This window comes from Gigantopelta aegis, chromosome 3 (genome assembly GCF_016097555.1).
Source record: "Gigantopelta aegis isolate Gae_Host chromosome 3, Gae_host_genome, whole genome shotgun sequence".
Taxonomy (NCBI): domain Eukaryota; kingdom Metazoa; phylum Mollusca; class Gastropoda; order Neomphalida; family Peltospiridae; genus Gigantopelta; species Gigantopelta aegis.
The window spans coordinates 88,908,189-88,927,289 of NC_054701.1; the positions used below are offsets into that span (position 1 = coordinate 88,908,189).

The 19,101-nt window shown below is 37.0% G+C and overlaps 1 protein-coding gene across 1 annotated transcript; it reads left to right on the forward strand.

The window, feature by feature from the left end:
- Positions 1 to 7,641: 7,641 nt before the first annotated feature.
- LOC121366720 lies at positions 7,642 to 13,211 on the forward strand. Its single transcript, XM_041491057.1, has 3 exons — positions 7,642 to 7,866; positions 11,103 to 11,245; positions 13,002 to 13,211. Exons 1-3 carry the CDS (start codon positions 7,756 to 7,758, stop codon positions 13,144 to 13,146), a joined length of 399 nt encoding a protein of 132 aa, XP_041346991.1. The 5' UTR covers positions 7,642 to 7,755; the 3' UTR covers positions 13,147 to 13,211.
- The last annotated feature ends 5,890 nt before the right edge of the window (positions 13,212 to 19,101 follow it).

Sequence of the window (19,101 nt, forward strand, 5' to 3'; positions counted from 1 at the left end):
TGGTGTTGTCATGACATTAGGGTCTCAGACTCAGTTAGAGACTCGAGTCTAGACGTTTTATAAGCACCAAAACAGGTGTAGTGTAGTCTAGTGTAAAATATTTGTGTATGAATACATACTTATAAATATCATATTTTTTTACATATAAAAGAAAACATTTTTAATGTTTATTATTTGTTATTTGTATATAGCAACAGGTCACAATAATGCTAAAACGTTTTTACGTTTTTAACTCCACGAATTTTCATAAATCACATGTAGTAAAAACATGGATAAGTATAATTTTGATTGGTACTTTAGTATACACCAATAAGTCAAACGACTGTTTTGTACAAACACTAATGGCGTGTTCAGAAGGCCGAGCGCTCGCGATCAATTTGACTGGTTCATCGTGTTCGATCACATTACTATTTCTCGCTCCAGCCAGTGCACCACGACTGGTATATCAAAGGCCGTAGTATGTGCTATCTTGTCTGTGAGGTGCTGCATATAAAATATCCCTTGCTGCTTATCGAAAATAGTAGCCCATGAAGTGGCGACAGCGGGTTTCCTCTCTGAATATGTGTGGTCCTCAACCATAGTTTAGACGCCATATAACCGTAAATAAAATGTGTTGAGTGTGTCGTTAAATAAAACATGTCCTTCCATTCATTTAACGGTATAGTCTCAAAAACACCAGTCTAGCGAGCGATTGCAATCTTTCGCCTCCTGAACGTACTTCTGAATAATTAAAACACATCAGATACGCAGAAATTAACTGTCCTAGTAGCTATACAAAAATGACGGTCCATAACGATGTTTTAGTGGTAAATGCTATGCAGTGTTTAGTTGAACAGGGGATCGTTATTACTTTATATTTATTATATGTATTTAGCTATGCGTCACATTCCATACAAGGGGCGGGACGTTGCCCAGGGGTAAAGGGCCCGCTTGATGCGCGGTCGGTCTGGGATCGATCCCGATCGGTGAACCCATTAGGCTATTTCTCGTTCCAACCAGTGCACAACGACTGGTATATCAAATGATGTGGTATGTGCTATTCTGTCTGTGGGATGGTGCATATAAAAGATCCCTTGCAACTAATGGAAAAATGTAGTGGATTCCCTCTCTAACATTAAAGGTCAAAATTACCAAATGTAACCAATGGTTAATAAATCAATGTGATCTAATGGTGTCGTTAAAGAAAACAAACGTTGTGTTTTTCCATTCCATACAAGACGGTAACTACGTATTATTTTAGGCCACATCATGATTAAGCATTTTGCTTTGTGAGACCGTGTCAAGGAATTTTAGCGAGGGGTCTAGACTGTAGAGACCGAAATTTATGGGGGGGGGGGGGGGGGGGGGGACGAGTCATGCTCCCCAGAAAATATATTGAAAGGAAAAAGAACATTGCTTGAGCGGTGAGTTTGTGGGGAGAGGTCGACCCCCCGAAACTCCCACTGCGCATGTTTCTGTATGTTGCTATTAAAATAATTCGAGCTATATTTCTGTTAATTAAAGGTCCTTGCTTCAGAATATATTCTACGCTCACCCGTATGCGCTTTTAGACGTCCCTTTGTTTACGGAAGCCACAAAAAGGTGTCTGGATTCTGTACTAACGAGCTATTAAAAATGGCAGTCCTCCTACATACGTAGTTGTAACCATGTGTCATGGTTAAGATCACATCGCCTTTGTAGTCAAAGCACCTGACCGTGATTCATAGCAGCATACCTCTCTCTCTCTCTCTCTCTCTCTCTCTCTCTCTCTCTCTCTCTCTCTCTCTCTCTCTCTCTCTCTCTCTCTCTCTCTTAACGAGGCCACTCGCGTGGACATATCGATCGGACTTTAAACTTTTAGATCTGCGTTCAAAATTTTATGTCGAAATTACTTCTTTTTTTTATGTTACTTCTTCTTTCTCTTATTTAATTTTGGACTGTCCTTCTAAAATGTTCCAAATTATATAAATATTCGGCCGAGCAGTTAATTCTTTTTATTTTTGACTTGTAACCTTTTTATTTTTTTTATTTATTCTATTAACTATTTTACTAATTGCTACTTTCAAAATTCTGCCCATTTTCACCCCCCCCCCCCCCCCCCCCCTCCATCCCGAGTCAGGCCACTGATCTTATCGGAGGTCGGACTCGGGATGGGCGTGTTCGAAGCCCTAGTGATATATGGGCACGTTAAACTAGTTATCATCATCATCATCTCTCTCTCTCTCTCTCTCTCTCTCTCTCTCTCTCTCTCTCTCTCTCTCTCTCTCTCTCTCTCTGCCAGTCTCTCTCTCGACCTCCATGTGTGCGTGCATGTGTGTATGTGTGTGTGTGTGTGTGTATGTGTATGTGTATATGTATATGTTTGTGTTTGCGTGTGTACTTTTTCTCTACGTGTGTGTGTGTGTGTGTGTGTGTGTGTGTGTATGTGTGTGTGTGTGTGAGTGAGTGAGTTTGTGTGTGCATGCGTACAAGAGCGCACGTAAGTGTTTGTATTTTCAACACACTATTTTTGTTATACCAGTCGTGGGGCGCTGGTTGCAACTGAAAATAAATTAGAAAATGGGTCCACCGATGGGGGTCGATTCTAGGACTTTAGAACCCAAGCACCTCGGGCTGACTGAGACAAAACTCGTCCTTGAGATGCGTCAAATGCTTGCTATAACACTGTAACTACGTGTGTGACTGACCTGTCTAATGTTGTACTATTTTATATCCGTTATAGGGCTTCTACCGAGTAGCAGCAGTGCATTTCTTAAATGCGCACTTTTGGTTTAAACAATATTTATTTGACAAACCATTACAATGGGATTGGTCAGCAGGCGTAGCATATCTTAAGACCTCTCCCTACAAGAGGATACATTACAAGATACGTATATGATAGTATTGATATTACAGACCTACATAAACTTGAAACAAAAGTCGAAGAAAAGATGGGGGGGGGGGTGAAGAAGTTTAAAAAGGGGTGGGTATGGTGAATAGGAAACTGAAGATCTTATACATTGGATTGGGTGACTTCTAACATACAAATTGTGTACGTTAGCTTTAACAAAATTATTTAGTAGCAGTAATCAATGTTAAAGTAGATTTAATAATCTCTTCATTTTCATATTGTCTAAATTCTGAATTTCGTAATAATATCATTTTGTAATGAGATGTAAATAATTTGAGGAGAAATTGTTTCTGTGTTCATTGTGGAAAATGTATCTTCTACAGGATGCCCACAAGAACAAGAAGGTTCATCTGAAATAAATCGAAATATATTTATGACCGTTAAAATCACTGTCTAGATGTCTAGGCTCACATCTAGAACCCAGATAAAAAAAAACCCACCAACCCATCTAGGAACAGCTTTGTTTGTTTTCTTTAACTGATTTTGAAAAGATGCGCACTTTTGCATAGAAAGGGAAGCACATACCATGCTATTTGATATACTAGAGCTCAGTTCGACCAACTGAGTAGAAAAACGCTCACTCGACTGCTTTAAGCACTTCACGTTAAACCAAATGACCGATTTTTCAACGAGTCATATACTAGTAGTTCGCGAACGTTCGCGTGCTCGCTGTCTCTGAACGTAGGAAAGGTGTCGAGGTAGTCAGTCACTGGTAGCGATGGGAAACAAGCACGTGGCCCATCACAGAGAATCCATTTATGAGCGCCCTGCCACTGAGCTACATGCCACTCCAGGAGATCTGGTTCAGAGAGGTCGGTCAATATCAAAATTGGTAACAGTTTTAGAACAGCAGTGAACAAAAGTGTGTTTAATCCACCCCACCCCCACACATCCCCTTTTTGATAAATTTAAATACGAGTACTCGAGTAACAGAATATAATACTTTGCAATCTCAGACTATGTTGAATTTAAATAAATAATAATAATTTGTGTTAAAAGCTTTCTGTTTTCTATCCATTCCGTTACCGGGGTTTTACATGCTGTAGGATTAATAATAAAACACGCTTAAAAACATTCATATTAAAGATACATACATCATGCCAATAATTGCAATTGTATGATATTTGCAATAATGTGTGTATTCTGTAGTATTTCATGAACATAATTATGGACGACAGTAACAGGACACTTTTAGATAGTTTGGCAATAATGTACACACGGTTAATGTCAAACGTAGAATGAGAATGTCCAGTGTGTACATATAGTGTTCTTAGAAATGTTTTAAAATTTAATGTTTCAATTTGGACATATCCAAACACATTATGACCAGTATGAACGCTATAAACTTGAATGGAAAATATAAACAATTCTCCAATTACTTGTATCGTGTGGTTGAAGATACTGATTTAATGCCACATTCAAATGGTAAAACAGGAAGTGAAAGGTCCCTTGTAGGATATACATCGAGAGGAAGTTTAAGGAGTATCAATTATGAACATTTTAATATGCTGGTAACAGTATGGACATATAATATGTTTGGGACACACATATTTAGTTTAAAATTCCTAAAATATAATTATCAAATATAAACTCTAATAGCTCAGTGTAATTACTTAATATCTCGTGAACACATATCCACAGAAAAAGAACTTAAAGAATAAAAGATTTTGAAACAAAAACCCCAACTTTATGAGACTTACCTCTTGTAAAGGACATACAATTTATCAATAATTTAAAAAAAAAAAAATACTGCTTTTATTTCAACTAAAGTCTATAATATATTTTAAAGATGTGAATGTCCATGCAATTATATCAAGAGTAATATTTTATAATTTTAGGAGAATAATATTATATATGTTAACAGACTTTAGAACTCGGATCAACAATGCGACCAGTTGTGATACCGGCCTAGCCTCCGACGCTAACCTAATCCCACGTGTGGCGGCCACTCCACTGTGGAGCTACAGTCTCTGCTTCTGACGATCGGGTTGGCCGCTCCCGAACAGGATCAGGTGGTGCCCTCCTGCTGGTCAGTTTCCGTCATCGATGACGTCAGTTTCCGTCATCGATGACGTCTGTTACACGGAAGACGATTATATACGCCCTTGTTGATGTTTAGAGTACTGTATCACCTACATGCACTTCTAAAATAACAAAAAACAAAGGAAACAAATACGAAGGAAACAAGAAAGAAAGACAAAATAATGCATAAGGCCAGCTTTCACAACAAAAAACTTAATAATATAAAAAAACCCATAACGTAATAATAATAATAATACTAAAATAATAATTAATTAATTAATTAATTAATTAATAATAACATGTTTTAATACTAAAAACCCATTTACATATTAAAACGTGATTGAATATTAAAAGCAATGTGTTTAAGTATTGAAAAATATGATTAAATATTAAAATATGTGCTTACAAAGAGGAAATGTGTGCTTAAATATTAACATCTACTTTAATATTAAAACATGTACTTAAATATTAACATCTACTTTAATATTAAAACATGTACTTAAATATTAACATCTACTTTAATATTAAAACATCTACTTTAATATTAAAACATGTACTTAAATATTAAAAAGTGCGTAATTATTAAAAAGATGTTTAAATATTATAAAATGTGCTTAAATATAAGACATAGTGTAATAATAAAACATACACTTAAATATTAAAACATGTGACTGGATAATGAAGGTGCTTAAATAATAAAACGTTTTTAAGTATTAAAATATATATTTAAATATTAAACATCTGTTGAAACGTGCTTAAATAACAGACATCTGGTTTAATATTAAACATTTGCTTTACTAATTACATAGTATTTAAATATTGAAACATTCACTTAAATATTAAAACATGTTGTTGATTATTAAAAGGACTTAAATATTAAATCGTCTTTAAGTATTAATATACATGTATATGCTTAATAATATTAAAATATGTGCTTAAATATTAAAACAAGTGGTTAAATATTTAACATCTTCTTTGATATTCAAACATGTGCTTAAATATTAAAAAGTACATAAATATTAAAGAGATGTTTAAATATTAACCCTAAAATGCTGACATCTAATTAAATATTAAAACACACTTTAATAATTAAAACGTGTTTTAATAGTAAAACATCCAGTTAAATATTAAAACGTGTCTCAACATAAAAGCGTGCTAAGTATCATAACATAATATAATAATATAGTTATATTAATAGTGAGCTTTAAAAAATGTACTTTAATATTAAAACAAGTGACTAATTATTAAAAGATGTACACGACATTTAGAATTATACAACTTGTAAAGATACAGTTGTGACTATAATACGAATTGACCTATAAGAACGCACATTTAGCAATATAATAATAATAATAATAGATTTTTATTTCAGATCAGAGATCAGAGATCCATAGAACATATTTAAACATCACATACAAAACTGATTACATAATATACAGTAGCTGGTGCCAGCGATTTACACATACAGATTTGAGGTACACATTTGTACACAGGTGGGCAAGTAGGTCGTTTGAAGTTGTTTCGATTATACTCTTCAGCGAATATGCTGTTGAGCGAAGTAAAGCGCCATAGCTTTTTACTCCATGACTGACAAACATCTTGCTGGCACTGTATGGTCGTCGTTGTCCGATCATCCATCGGTATGCATTATTATAACATATGTTAAGATCCTTAATGCCATAATGCACCCGCGTACAAATTACTACAATAACTCACAAATAATTGTGTTTTAACAGATTCTGAAGATTTTGCAAATCGCCGCAACAACATGTTTGCACGTACACAAGGGTTCTATACTGTCGTTTAATGTCTTTATCGCCTTTCATGTTTTTGCATATAATATAACCTAGATATTTATAGTTGTCAACAAATTTCAGTACATCACCACACAAATATATCGAAGGCACATTGATCAACTTGAGAGATACTACTCAATATGCAAAGTTTTCATTGTATTATACATAATATCATAATCTTCTGCAAATTTCTCGCAAATCGTTAACATTTTTCTTAATGCAGGAAATAGATGGGCAAAGAAGTGACATATCATCAGCAAAACTGAAGTTATTTAGAAACACCCCACCAACATTACACACAACTGCACATTTTGACAACTGTAGGTTAAGGTCATCAATTCATATATTAAATAATAAGGGTGACATTACCCCACCTTGACGGACGCCATTTGTTACATTAAACTTACAGGAAATAAAGGCACCCCATTTTACACTAAACAATGGGTTAAATACCATGCTTTGAGAAAGCGAACTACAAAAGTAGGCACGCCTTTTTTCAAAAGTGTCATATATAATGTCCAATGATTTACTCGGTCAAAGGCTTTTTTTCGCATCCAAAAAGCAAACATACACAGGACTACCTTGTGAAATGTAAAAGTTAATAATTTCATTAAAAGCAAATAAATACATATCGGTGAATGTCCCACTTTTAAAACCAAACAGATAGTCCGATGTACTGAGGTGTGTTCGTGATAACAGTACATTTTGATATCACAGTTGCTAATGCAATTGGACGGTAATTGCCTTTATCTGTTATGTCTCCGGTTTTGTTTTTTCACAATAGGAACAACAATAACATCTGTTATACTACTAGATACATGCCCGTGTACAAGCATGGCACTGAAACATACAACAGTTTACTGACCCAAATACCTGAGATATGGTGATTTATTCATTGTATGCAAGATAATGTCAAGGATCTTTAATGAACAAGGTAAACAGGATTTGGATCTGGTTTTAAACAGGATGCTGAATTACTATAAATCAGACACATTTGCAGCACAAACTTAAGACAGTCCCAAAAGACAAACGGAAGACGAACACGTCTGTTGCGAAATTTTCTCAAAGATGTCTCGTATTTTGAAGCTAGCTCTTGTACCGGTTTTGATACAAGTCGTCCTATTTTCAGTCTCGAGGGTCTCTGCTGTGAGCGACCATGTGTCATATGTGATGAGCCAAGTGAGTACACATACTTATATTCCTGTTTGTCCGTGTGCTGCCTGCATGTATGCATGCATCAGGGTTTCTGCCAGAAAGACATTTTGGTATGGCGCTATGGTATTGAATATTTACAATGTGTGTGCTGAATGCAACCACAGTGAACAGTGGGTATGGGGACCTCCCCCAGAAAGAAAATGGGTTAGGTTTAGGGTTAGGGTTAAGACCATCTTACAGTAATGATATGAGTAATAAATTTTGTTAAAAATCTGCAACAATATTGGGTATGGTGCCATACCATTGTTACTCTCTGGCAGAATCCATGTGTATGTATCTATATCTGTCTGTCTGTATGTCTATATGTCTGTATATATGTTTGTCTGTCTGTCTGTCTGCATTGCTGTATGTTAAAAATAATAAGATTTGTGTGGAAACTATTGCTCCTCGGGGAGTGAATCAAGGAGACGGGTTAAGCCCTCTGTTTTTAATATTTGTACAAATGATATAAATCACATGTTCAACTACACTATCACACACCCAGCTACACTTGATGATTTATCAGTTAATTGCTTATTGTACGCGGATGATTTAATGTTAATATCAGAACATATGGTCTCCAAATATGTTGACATGAATCAAATATATATTGTACTATATGAATGTTACAATTAAATACTTCAAAAACTAAAGTTATGATTTTTAAGAAGAAAAGTATGAAAGATACATTTCAATATTTTTTCAAATATAACAACAATATATTAAATGTCACAGACTGGTTTCAACATCTAGGATGCGCATTACATTAATCTGGAAACATGGCATTAAAAGAATTGGTTTATTTTAAAGATGGAAATTAATGGAATTTGAAACGACTTACCAGTTACATTTTTAAAGCGATTTGATTCCATGATATTTGATTCCATGATATTACTGATTTTAACTGATGCAAGCGAAATTGGCTTGCTGATTACAAAATTGATTTTGTTTTCAATGACAACGCTCCTTTCAATACACAATGCTTGTAGATTTGAAACTGGGCGCGTTATTTGGTAATTACTACCATTACAAAACACTATTTTGGACACTATCAAAGGCTTGAACAACTTCCATCTTATATAATTATGTTAGAAAAACCTGTATGTGTGATCAAAGTAACTATATGAATGATTATAAATCGTTGTATACAATCTTTTGAAACCACAAACATACATAATTATTAATCAATTTGAATAAAATTAATCAATACTATCAAAAGGAATTTGAAACCAAAACATCTTACATAAAAGTGGCACCAGATACAAAGTTCGCAATATGTAGTAATATATAATAATACTTTTACAAGTGCTACTAATTTTGATTTCCTTGTTATTTAGGTTTGCTACCCACAAAAAATAAATGTTGTGCAATGTATGTTCTCTATGTATACTTAACTCCAAAAGAAACGCGAATACGTAGATTGGAGGTTTTGAGTGCACTCATTGAAATACGTCCCAAAGTTCTTAAAATAATCGTTTCTATGAAAAACTTAAACAATTCGTAAAGATGAGATTTCATGTTATTGACATGTTAAAAATCGAGGTCGCATTGTCATTTGAAATGTCAAGGCCATGGCGCTTCTTCAATGGCGTCACATGCCACTCAAACATGTCAACTAATAGCGGGTGTGTCCGCCATTGCTGGCCATGACCGCCGCACACCTCCTACCCATGGAGAGGAAGAGGTTCCTGATGAAGGCCCTGGGCACGTTGTTGTAGGTGTCCACGACGGCCTGGCGGAGCTGCTGCTGTGTCACCACGGGAGCAGGGCGTTGGTTCATCATGCGCTGAACCTCGTCCCACAAGTGCTCGATGGGGTTCAGATCCGGGCTTAAAGCTGGCCAGTCCATTGTGATGATGTTGTGCTGTGCCAGGAATGCCTGGGTGGCCCGTGCCGTGTGTGGCCTGACGTTGTCGTGCTGGTAAACCATCTGACGGTGACCCGCGAAAAAAGGCACCACCACAGGCGTGAGCACTTCGTCGATGTAGCGCTGTGCTGTGACGCCCCTGCCGCGTCCTCGGCCGTTGTTGTCGAAGATGACAGGTTGTACACGACGTCCCCAGGATATGGCACCCCACAGCATGACGGAAGGCCCTCCCCAACGGTCCCCTCTCCATAACACACGCATCTGTGAAGCGCTCACCTCGACGCCTCCACACCCTCATACGACCGTCGGCCCTATCTAAGCAGTAGCGGCTTTCGTCGGAGAAGACGATGTTCTGCCACTGTCGGTTCCGCCACTGTCGATGCAGAACAGCCCAGTTGTGTCGTGCAAGGCGGTGTCGCTGTGTGAGACGTTGTCCAATGTACGGTCGACGACAGTTCAGATGGATGGCGATCAGACGACGTCGTACCGTGGTGTAGGAAACGGGGCGGTTGTGGGTTCCCACTGTCTGCCGGGCTGTTGTGGTGGCTGGTACGAACCGATCACGCATGTGAGTTCGGACGATGTAACGGTCCTGGCGCTGTGACGTCACTCTGGGACGGCCGCTACGTGGACGGTCGACGACGTTGTTGTTCTGTAGAAATCGGTCTATGAGACGGTAGATTGTCGAGACATGGACACCGAAAGCACGTGCAACCTGCCTGGCATCCATTCCGGCCTCCAAATTCCCCAAAGCTCTATGTCTGGAATCAGCGTTAAGTCGTGGCATCGTTGTATCGCTACTCGTAAAATGAGTTGAACATTGCTGTCTGGCGTTTCTTTTATACCCAGGCCTGGTAGTGTTTCACGTGCAATTCGCATCTTTCATGATCCACCCGTTTTGCATTCCAGATCGATTTTGGTCGTCAATTTCAGCACGTGCGTGACGTCACACTGTACTCGTTTTTTTCATGCGTTATGTGGAATTGGATACGCTGACAAGATGGCTATTGGTCAACTTAATCGATTTGTACATAGTTTATTCAAATGTGGGTTTTTTAATATTTTAAAATTTTCGCGTTTCTTTTGGAGTTAAGTATATGTATGTATGTATGTATGTATGCGCGCTCGTGGGTGTGTGTGTGTGTGTGTGTATATATATATATATATATATATATATATATATATATATATATATATATATGCATGTAGGTGGGTAGATGATGGATGGATGGATAAATGGATGGGTGGAGTTTTGATAGAAGAATGGAAGGATTGATGAATTAATTTGAATAAAAGTTAAATGATATGTCTGATTGATTTTCAATCTACTAAGTAACTGACTGTCTCTCTGCAGGGTAAATGTAAGGAGGTAACCGAGAGAGCCACTCGAGACTGTAGATGGCCGGCAGGGTTGTATCCCTTTGTGGACCAGCTTGTGAAGGGTGGGAGAATCATTGCCTACAAGATCCGCTGGTTCAGCGGCAGCTGGTCAGGCTGGTACGTACACTAACAGTGTTTGTTTTAAGAACCGCTAGAGATATCTTGTGTGTACACTAACAGTGTTGGTTTTAAGAACTGCTAGAGATATCTGGTGTGTACACTAACAGTGTTTGTTAAAATAACCCTAGAGATATCTGGTACATACACTAACAGTATTTGTTTAAAAAAAACCTAGACATATCTAGTACGTACACTAACAGTGTTTGTTTAAAAAAAACCTAGACATATCTAGTACGTACACTAACAGTGTTTGCTTAAAGAACCCCTAGACATATCTGGTACGTACACTAACAGGTTTTTTTTAAAGAACCCCTAGACATATCTGGTACGTACACTAACAGTGTTTGTTAAAAAATCCTAGAGACATCTGGTACGTACACTAACAGTATTTGTTTAAAAAAAACCTAGACATATCTAGTACGTACACTAACAGTGTTTGTTTAAAAAAAAAACGCTAGACGTATCTGGTACGTACACTAACAATGTTTGTTGAAAGAACCCCTAGACATATCTGGTACGTACACTAACAGTGTTTGTTAAAATTTCCTAGAGACATCTGGTACATACACTAACAGTATTTGTTAAAAAAAACCCCATAGACATATCTAGTACGTACACTAACAGTGTTTGTTTTAAAAAACCCGCTAGAGATATCTGGTACGTACACTAACAGCGTTTGTTTGAAGAACCCCTAGACATATCTGGTACGTACACTAACAGTGTTTGTTTAAAGACCGGCCTCGGTGGCGTCGTGGCAGGCCATCGGTCTACAGGCTGGTAGGTACAGGGTTCGGATCCCAGTCGAGGCATGGGATTTTTAATCCAGATACCGACTCCAAACCCTGAGTGAGTGCTCCGCAAGGCTCAATGGGTAGGTGTAAACCACTTGCACCGACCAGTGATCCATAACTGGTTCAACAAAGGCCATGGTTTGTGCTATCCTGCCTGTGGGAAGCGCAAATAAAAGATGCCTTGCTGCCTATCGGAAGAGTAGCCCATGTAGTGGCGACAGCGGGTTTCCTCTCAAAACCTGTTTGGTCCTGAACCATATGTCTGACGCCATATAACCGTAAATAAAATGTGTTGAGTGCGTCGTTAAATAAAACACTTCTTTCTTTGTTTAAGAACCGCTAGAGATATCTGGTACGTACACTAACAGTGTTTGTTTAAGAACCGCTAGAGATATCTGGTAGCGATAACGTGCTCTTAATATTTCATGTGGTAATACTGAGAGAGGGTCTGATGCACCTCAATGTTAACACAATTCGCTCGAGGCGCTCGAGGTCGCAGGATCGATCGTCCTCGGCAGACTGGAGTTACCTCTACCCCAACCAGTGTCCCACGGCTGGTTTACTTATTTTAAATGCTCTTGATTTAACACAAAATGTCAAGTTTAAATAAAACAAATTATGAATCTTTTTATTATTATTATTATTTTTTTAAAATAGTGTATTAGCCCATAAATGTGTTATGATAATGTCAGGGATGGGGCCCCGAGTTAATTACCGTACATATTCCATATAGCAAACAGACCTTACATAATATTAATCTGAAAATAATATAACATACTGATAGCAGAATGAAACAGAGCCATAAATAAGTGGAAATAAAATATAATGTAAGGATAAAAGATAGGTAGATATACTTCCCAAACAGACATCGTGATTAAAAGAAATATATAATAAAAGTGTTAAGTGTCTCAACTGTAGCGTTCTAGAACTGTCCTGCTTATTAGTGGTTTTGTGTGTTTCAGGTATGTTCCAGGTGTGAATGACATTGACGGAAAGTTTAACCCATCCAGCCGATCGTGTTCACTGCCATACCTAAGGAACTCAATGAGAAGAATGTGGTCATACTTCTACGACCACACACATAAATATATTATCTGTACGCATTAAAGGAAATATATTTGTACATATCATGTTTGTATAAACTTTTAATAAACTAAATATTTTGTTTGTGACTTATTATTATTTATTTTTTTTCAAACTGATATGTGCTCCATTAAAAAAAAAAATTGTTTGTTTGGGTTTTTTTTCTTGGTTCTCTGGGGTTTATTATTATTTTAAAAAATCAGGTGGAGGAGTTTTGGTAGGGTTTTTTTTTGGAGGGGGGGGGGGGTGGGTGGGTTGTGTTTTATTTTAAAAAAATTTTGGGGGGTTGAGGGGAGTTGCATCACCGTTTGTTTTTTCACTATGTGTATTTTACCATGTATTTTTAGGCACGTGTTGTTTTTACATGATTTAATTTACCATGTGGTTTTAAAGAATGTGTTATCTTATTATGTGGTTGGGTAGTAGAGTTTTAGGGGATGTATTTTTTACTTCTTTTTTTGTCTTTCTTTTAGTTAACCATGTTTATTGGTTTTCTGTGTTTGTTTGTTTTGTGTTATTCTTCTTCTTTTTTTTTGTTGCAATATATGGTGTTTCTTTTGTAATCGAGCGTATATTGACATTTGAATAACGTGCCACTTATAGCTATGTAGTGGAGAAAGTAAGTTTATTTTGTTTAACAACACCACTAGAGCACATTGCTTAATTATTCCTCGACTGTTGGATGTCAGACATTTGGTCATTGGGCAGTTTCAAATAATGATCTGTTTTTGTTCTGTCCGGAACACTGTTTATTTTAAATAATTGTAAAATTAAAACAATGATTCTACATCTTCATACATCTTACAACTATTTGTAACCAACAAAAAGGAGCCTCTCATATGAAATGAGCCAATTCTTACACGTACTCTTCGGAGGAAACCCGCTACATTTCCCTTTAGCAGCAAGGAAATTACATACCACGACCTTTGATATTCCAGTCATGGAGAACTGGTTTTACTGGGAAAACACCAATGGTTCCGCTGATGCGATTCGATCCTACAGCCCTGTACACCAGGCGAGCGCTACACACAGTGGAGAACGCAGGAGGAAGTATGGATTTGGGAGCATTTTATTAACTATATCCGTAAGGGAGAGGGTTTTTTTTCTCACGAACCGACATTTTTATGTGCATTCTCCCCATGTGTAAAACAAATGGGAAAATGTAGCGGGTTTTCTCTCTGACTATATGATAGCCGATGATTAAAATATCAATCTGCTCCAGCGGTTAAGCAAAACAAAATTTAATTTATTATCATTTTTTTAAAACATGTTCAGCTTGCAGATTGTCGCTAATGCTCGCTAGGCTACTTATTACGCAGCGCATTAACTCGAGAGACCAAACGGTTTGCGAAAAACGTGGGAAAATAAGAATTTGGTTAAAATCGGACGGATACATTACGGTCTAAAGACCAAAGACAACGAACCAGAATGGAGGGGGGGGTGGGGGGGGGGGGGGTTAGCTCTTTGTACTGGATCATGATTCTTGTACTTGATTAATTTGTCAAAAATGGTTTAAGGGAGCAATGGTCGATGAACTCAATTAATCGGAAGATCAAGCCTTCCTGGTTTTTTTTTTTTAACGACACCACTAGAGCACATTGATTTATTAACCATCGGCAGTTGGATGTCAAACATATGGTACGTTTGACATACAGTCTTACAGAATGGATGAATGAACAAATGAATGTTTAACGACACCCCAGCACGAAAAATACATCGGCTATTGGGTGTCAAACTATGGTAAAGGGAAAACTATAGTGATGAGCAACATCAGTATAAAATATGTGTAAAGAACTGTGCCAAAAATACAAATATCACATATAGTTAATATTAAGATTTAGAATAAAAGTCAGTATCTCGAAGAAATTGTAATAAAAGTTCTGGATGGAATCGAAAGGATTCCATCATAGTGCTTTGTCCAAACATATCTTTTCGAGTTTCTTTGAGATGAGGACACCCCACCAAAATATGGCGTACCGTCAAGGTACACTGACGGTGCTCACACTGAGGTGGAGGATCTTTCTTCAAAATAAATGAAGGGGTCTATAGTCTTACAGAGAAAACCCGCAACATTTTTCCATTAGTAGCATGGGATCTTTTATATGCACCATCCCAGAGACAGAATAACACATATCATGGTCTTTGATATACCAGTCGTGGTGTACTGAATTAAAACGTGTTTGATATAAAAATTCCAATTTTTGATATTCCTTTTCATACTGCACAATTGTTCACCGCATAAATATATTTTTTAAGGACTGTAAAATCTTCACGGTTAACAATTCGACACATGCATGGCACAAGATTACATGAATAAAACCAATAAATAATATAATACATTAAAATAAATGTTCTATACAAAATTTCAACTAAAAGAACTGTACCGAGTACCATTAACACCGACTCTTAAACTGACCCAAGAATGAAAATATAACTAACAGAAACGGTGTTTACATTACATATACGAAAACAAATGAAAAGTATGTCATGTTCTGTCATGTTATATGTTATGATAGTCACATATCATATCATATTACTACAGTACATATCACGCCACGTCATTATGACAAATCAATTCGAATCATATAACACACCACACCACACCAAACCCATTGCAGCACATCATATCATGATGCATATATAATATAGTATATATAATATAGTACATATCATATCATATATTATACATCACATCATCACATTACACCACACAACACCACACCATATCACATTACAGCACATAATATATCACCCGTCAACATCGCTATATCGAAATTTAACTGTATATAGCTTCATACATCATAATATATATATGAATGTTTAACGAATCCACAGCACGAAAAATACATCGGCTATTGAGTGTCAAACTAAGGTAAATGCAAAAGTGAACAGTAAAAATAGCCACTCACGAAATAATAAAAATGGTCTTCGTATATTTCAGCATAACGTCTAAAGTTCTTATGTTGGGATTTTCACGTCTCAACCGGTGCTTTACGACTAGTATATCAAAAGTGGTGGTATGTGATGTTCTGTCTGTGGGGATATGCATTAAACTATTTCTTGCTACTAATGAAATTGTAGCTGGTTTACTCCGAAGACTGCGTATCATAATTACCAAATTACCAAATGTGTTCCAGAGACAGTGGCGGGTCCAGTGTCAAATCGAGTAGGGGTCACGGCGAGGCTGTGAAGCTGGTGGGTGGGGTAGGGTATTGTCACAGCAGGCAGAAGCGGGTGCAGAATTAATATAGAGAGGAGGTGCAATGCCTCAAAGGGGCACCTAGTAATAGTATTCAGAAGTACACTAATAGAATAGAATAGAATAGAATAGATGTTTAACGACACCCATTTTAAATAGCTTAATATTACTTATTTGTTTGTCACTTAACGTATGCGTGTATATGTATATATATAATTTATATAATGTACTCTTCTGATGTCACCGGATGGTGGCTTTGAGAGCAATAAAGTTCTGCTCTGTTCTGTTTTGTTCCAAATATATCTTTTCTAGAGTGCACTGACAGTAGTCACACTGAGGTGGAGGATCATTCTTCAAGATACATGAATGGGTCAAGTATGGATCGATGCGAGCATGATACAAGACTATTTCGTCCTTCCTGCACTGCCTATAGAAGGACTGCCACTCTCCAAGACTGGCTTGAGTGCATGAAGCTTGTTCGCAACAGCACCATCCCCAATCATTTTGCCAAGTCGAAAAGGCAAATTGATCTAACAGTTACAATATTAGTAACATGTAATGTCTATATGGTAATGTCCCACAGAAATACCAAATTGACCAATGTAAAAATGTTCTCCACTAAACAACAATAAATACAATGTTTATTTGTTAAACACTAGATTTGTAAGGATTGTCTGGAGCAAAACCTCAATCATAAACGTATGAGACAGGGGAGCAGGGGCCAACCGCTCTTACCCAATGCTGGAGCAAAACCTCACATTTGGGTACAAAGTATAAAGATATTCTGGAAAAAATGTTCTAACCTAAGACCTTTTTACTATGTATTTCCATCATCCTACCCTCAAAATTAGTTGTAATTCATGTAAAAATGCGTAGTGATTCGTTTGCAACCGTATATAGCTATTTGGTAGTAATGATAACATGAATAAATGTTGTTATCAAGATTCGGGCATTTTTCGTTTAATTCTGGTAAAAGCTAGCCTGTCCCCCCCCCCCCCTCCCCCTCTCCAAAAAAATTTAAAAATAAATAAATAAGCCCGTACGCCTATAATTCTGATCGGCGCCTGATGGGGAATAAAGGTAGCGCATGACAGCGTACAGTAATAATCCACTGTCTGTTTGTTTTGTTTTATTGTTGTTGGTTTTTTATCGAAAGGGGGGGGGGGGGGGCATGTGATTCAAGGTATAATCTTTACACGTCATAAGAAAAAATGAAACTTTTACAATAGACCATCAACATTAATTTTCTTACTGTCAACAATATTTGTCTATACTCGTTATACATCAGCCGCAAAACATGTATTCTTCTTCACTATAAAACCGATAAGCAGGCTGCTGTTTCGTAGTTTCCATCTACATCGGCGGGTATCTTTGATTTGTTACACACAAACTGTTTTAGAGATGTAGCATAATTTTAATGGAATTCCCAATTTAGGTGCTTGCTCAATTTGTAATAAAAAATATGTATGCTTATGACCCTTATTTTGTTTCCAAAGGAGGGGCCATGGGACCCCCATAAACACCCTTGAATCCGCGCCTGAGATTACTTAGTCAATTACTATACTGATACATATGTACATGTACACATATGGTATCCCTAGCAAGGGAGGCAACTACATGTTACTTTATACCACATAACGATTAAGCATCCTGATACGTGGCTGTCAAAGGTAGGGCGCCTTCAAATTGATCTGTCAATATTCCTTTAAATACTTACAGTTCCGTGCTTGTAACATTTTGTACACATCCGTGTACTCATCCCGTTGTTTACTGAAGCTATAGAAAAGTTTTTGGAGTTTGTGTGCTATAAAGTGGCAGTCTTCCTATAAACAGAAGTCTGAGATTTATTCAGTAAGGCGATCACTCGCACCACCGACTTTTACGTCTGATGTTAAATGAAAGTGATGGGATAGAACACGATGGTACCAGTCAAACTTTCGTGAGCGCTCTCCCTCATGAACTCGTTCGAGTTCTCTGTAGGCGAGAAAATCGTTTTGTTTATGGACACCACTAGAGCACATTGATTTATTAATCATCGGGTATTAGATGTCAAACATTTAGTAGTTCTGACATATTATTTTAGAGAGGAAACCCGCTATTTTTTTTTTTCATTAGTAGCAAGGGATCTTTTATATGCACTATCCCACAGACAGGATATCGCATACCACGGCCTTTGATATAGCCGTCATGGTGCACTGGCTAGAACGAGAAATACTGTAGGCAAAGTACCCGACAGTGAGTTGTGGCTGTATACTACCCCCTACGACTTTATCATGGTACGGTAATAAATATGCTAATGCTAAATGGTTATCGACATGTATCATACAGGTGCTATTACACACTTTAAAATGTTTTATCTTGTTTTGGTGCATTACAAGTGAGCAGTTCAATGTGTATTGTCAATTTTCCAGGAAGAAATTAATCTCTTGCGAGTGAAGTGCCTTTAAAAATTGTGTATGTTAGCTTTAACAAAATTATTTAGTAGCAGTAATCAATGTTAAAGTAGATTTAATAATCTCTTCATTTTCATATTCTCTAAATTCAGAATTTCGTAATAATATAATTTTGTAATGAGATGTAAATAATTTGAGGAAAAATTGTTTCTGTGTTCATTGTGGAAAATGTATCTTCTACAGGATGCCCACAAGAACAAGAAGGTTCATCTGAAATAAATCGAAATATATTTATGACCGTTAAAATCACTGTCTAGATGTCTAGGCTCACAACTAGAACCCAGATAAAAAAAAAACCCACCAACCCATCTAGGAACAGCTTTGTTT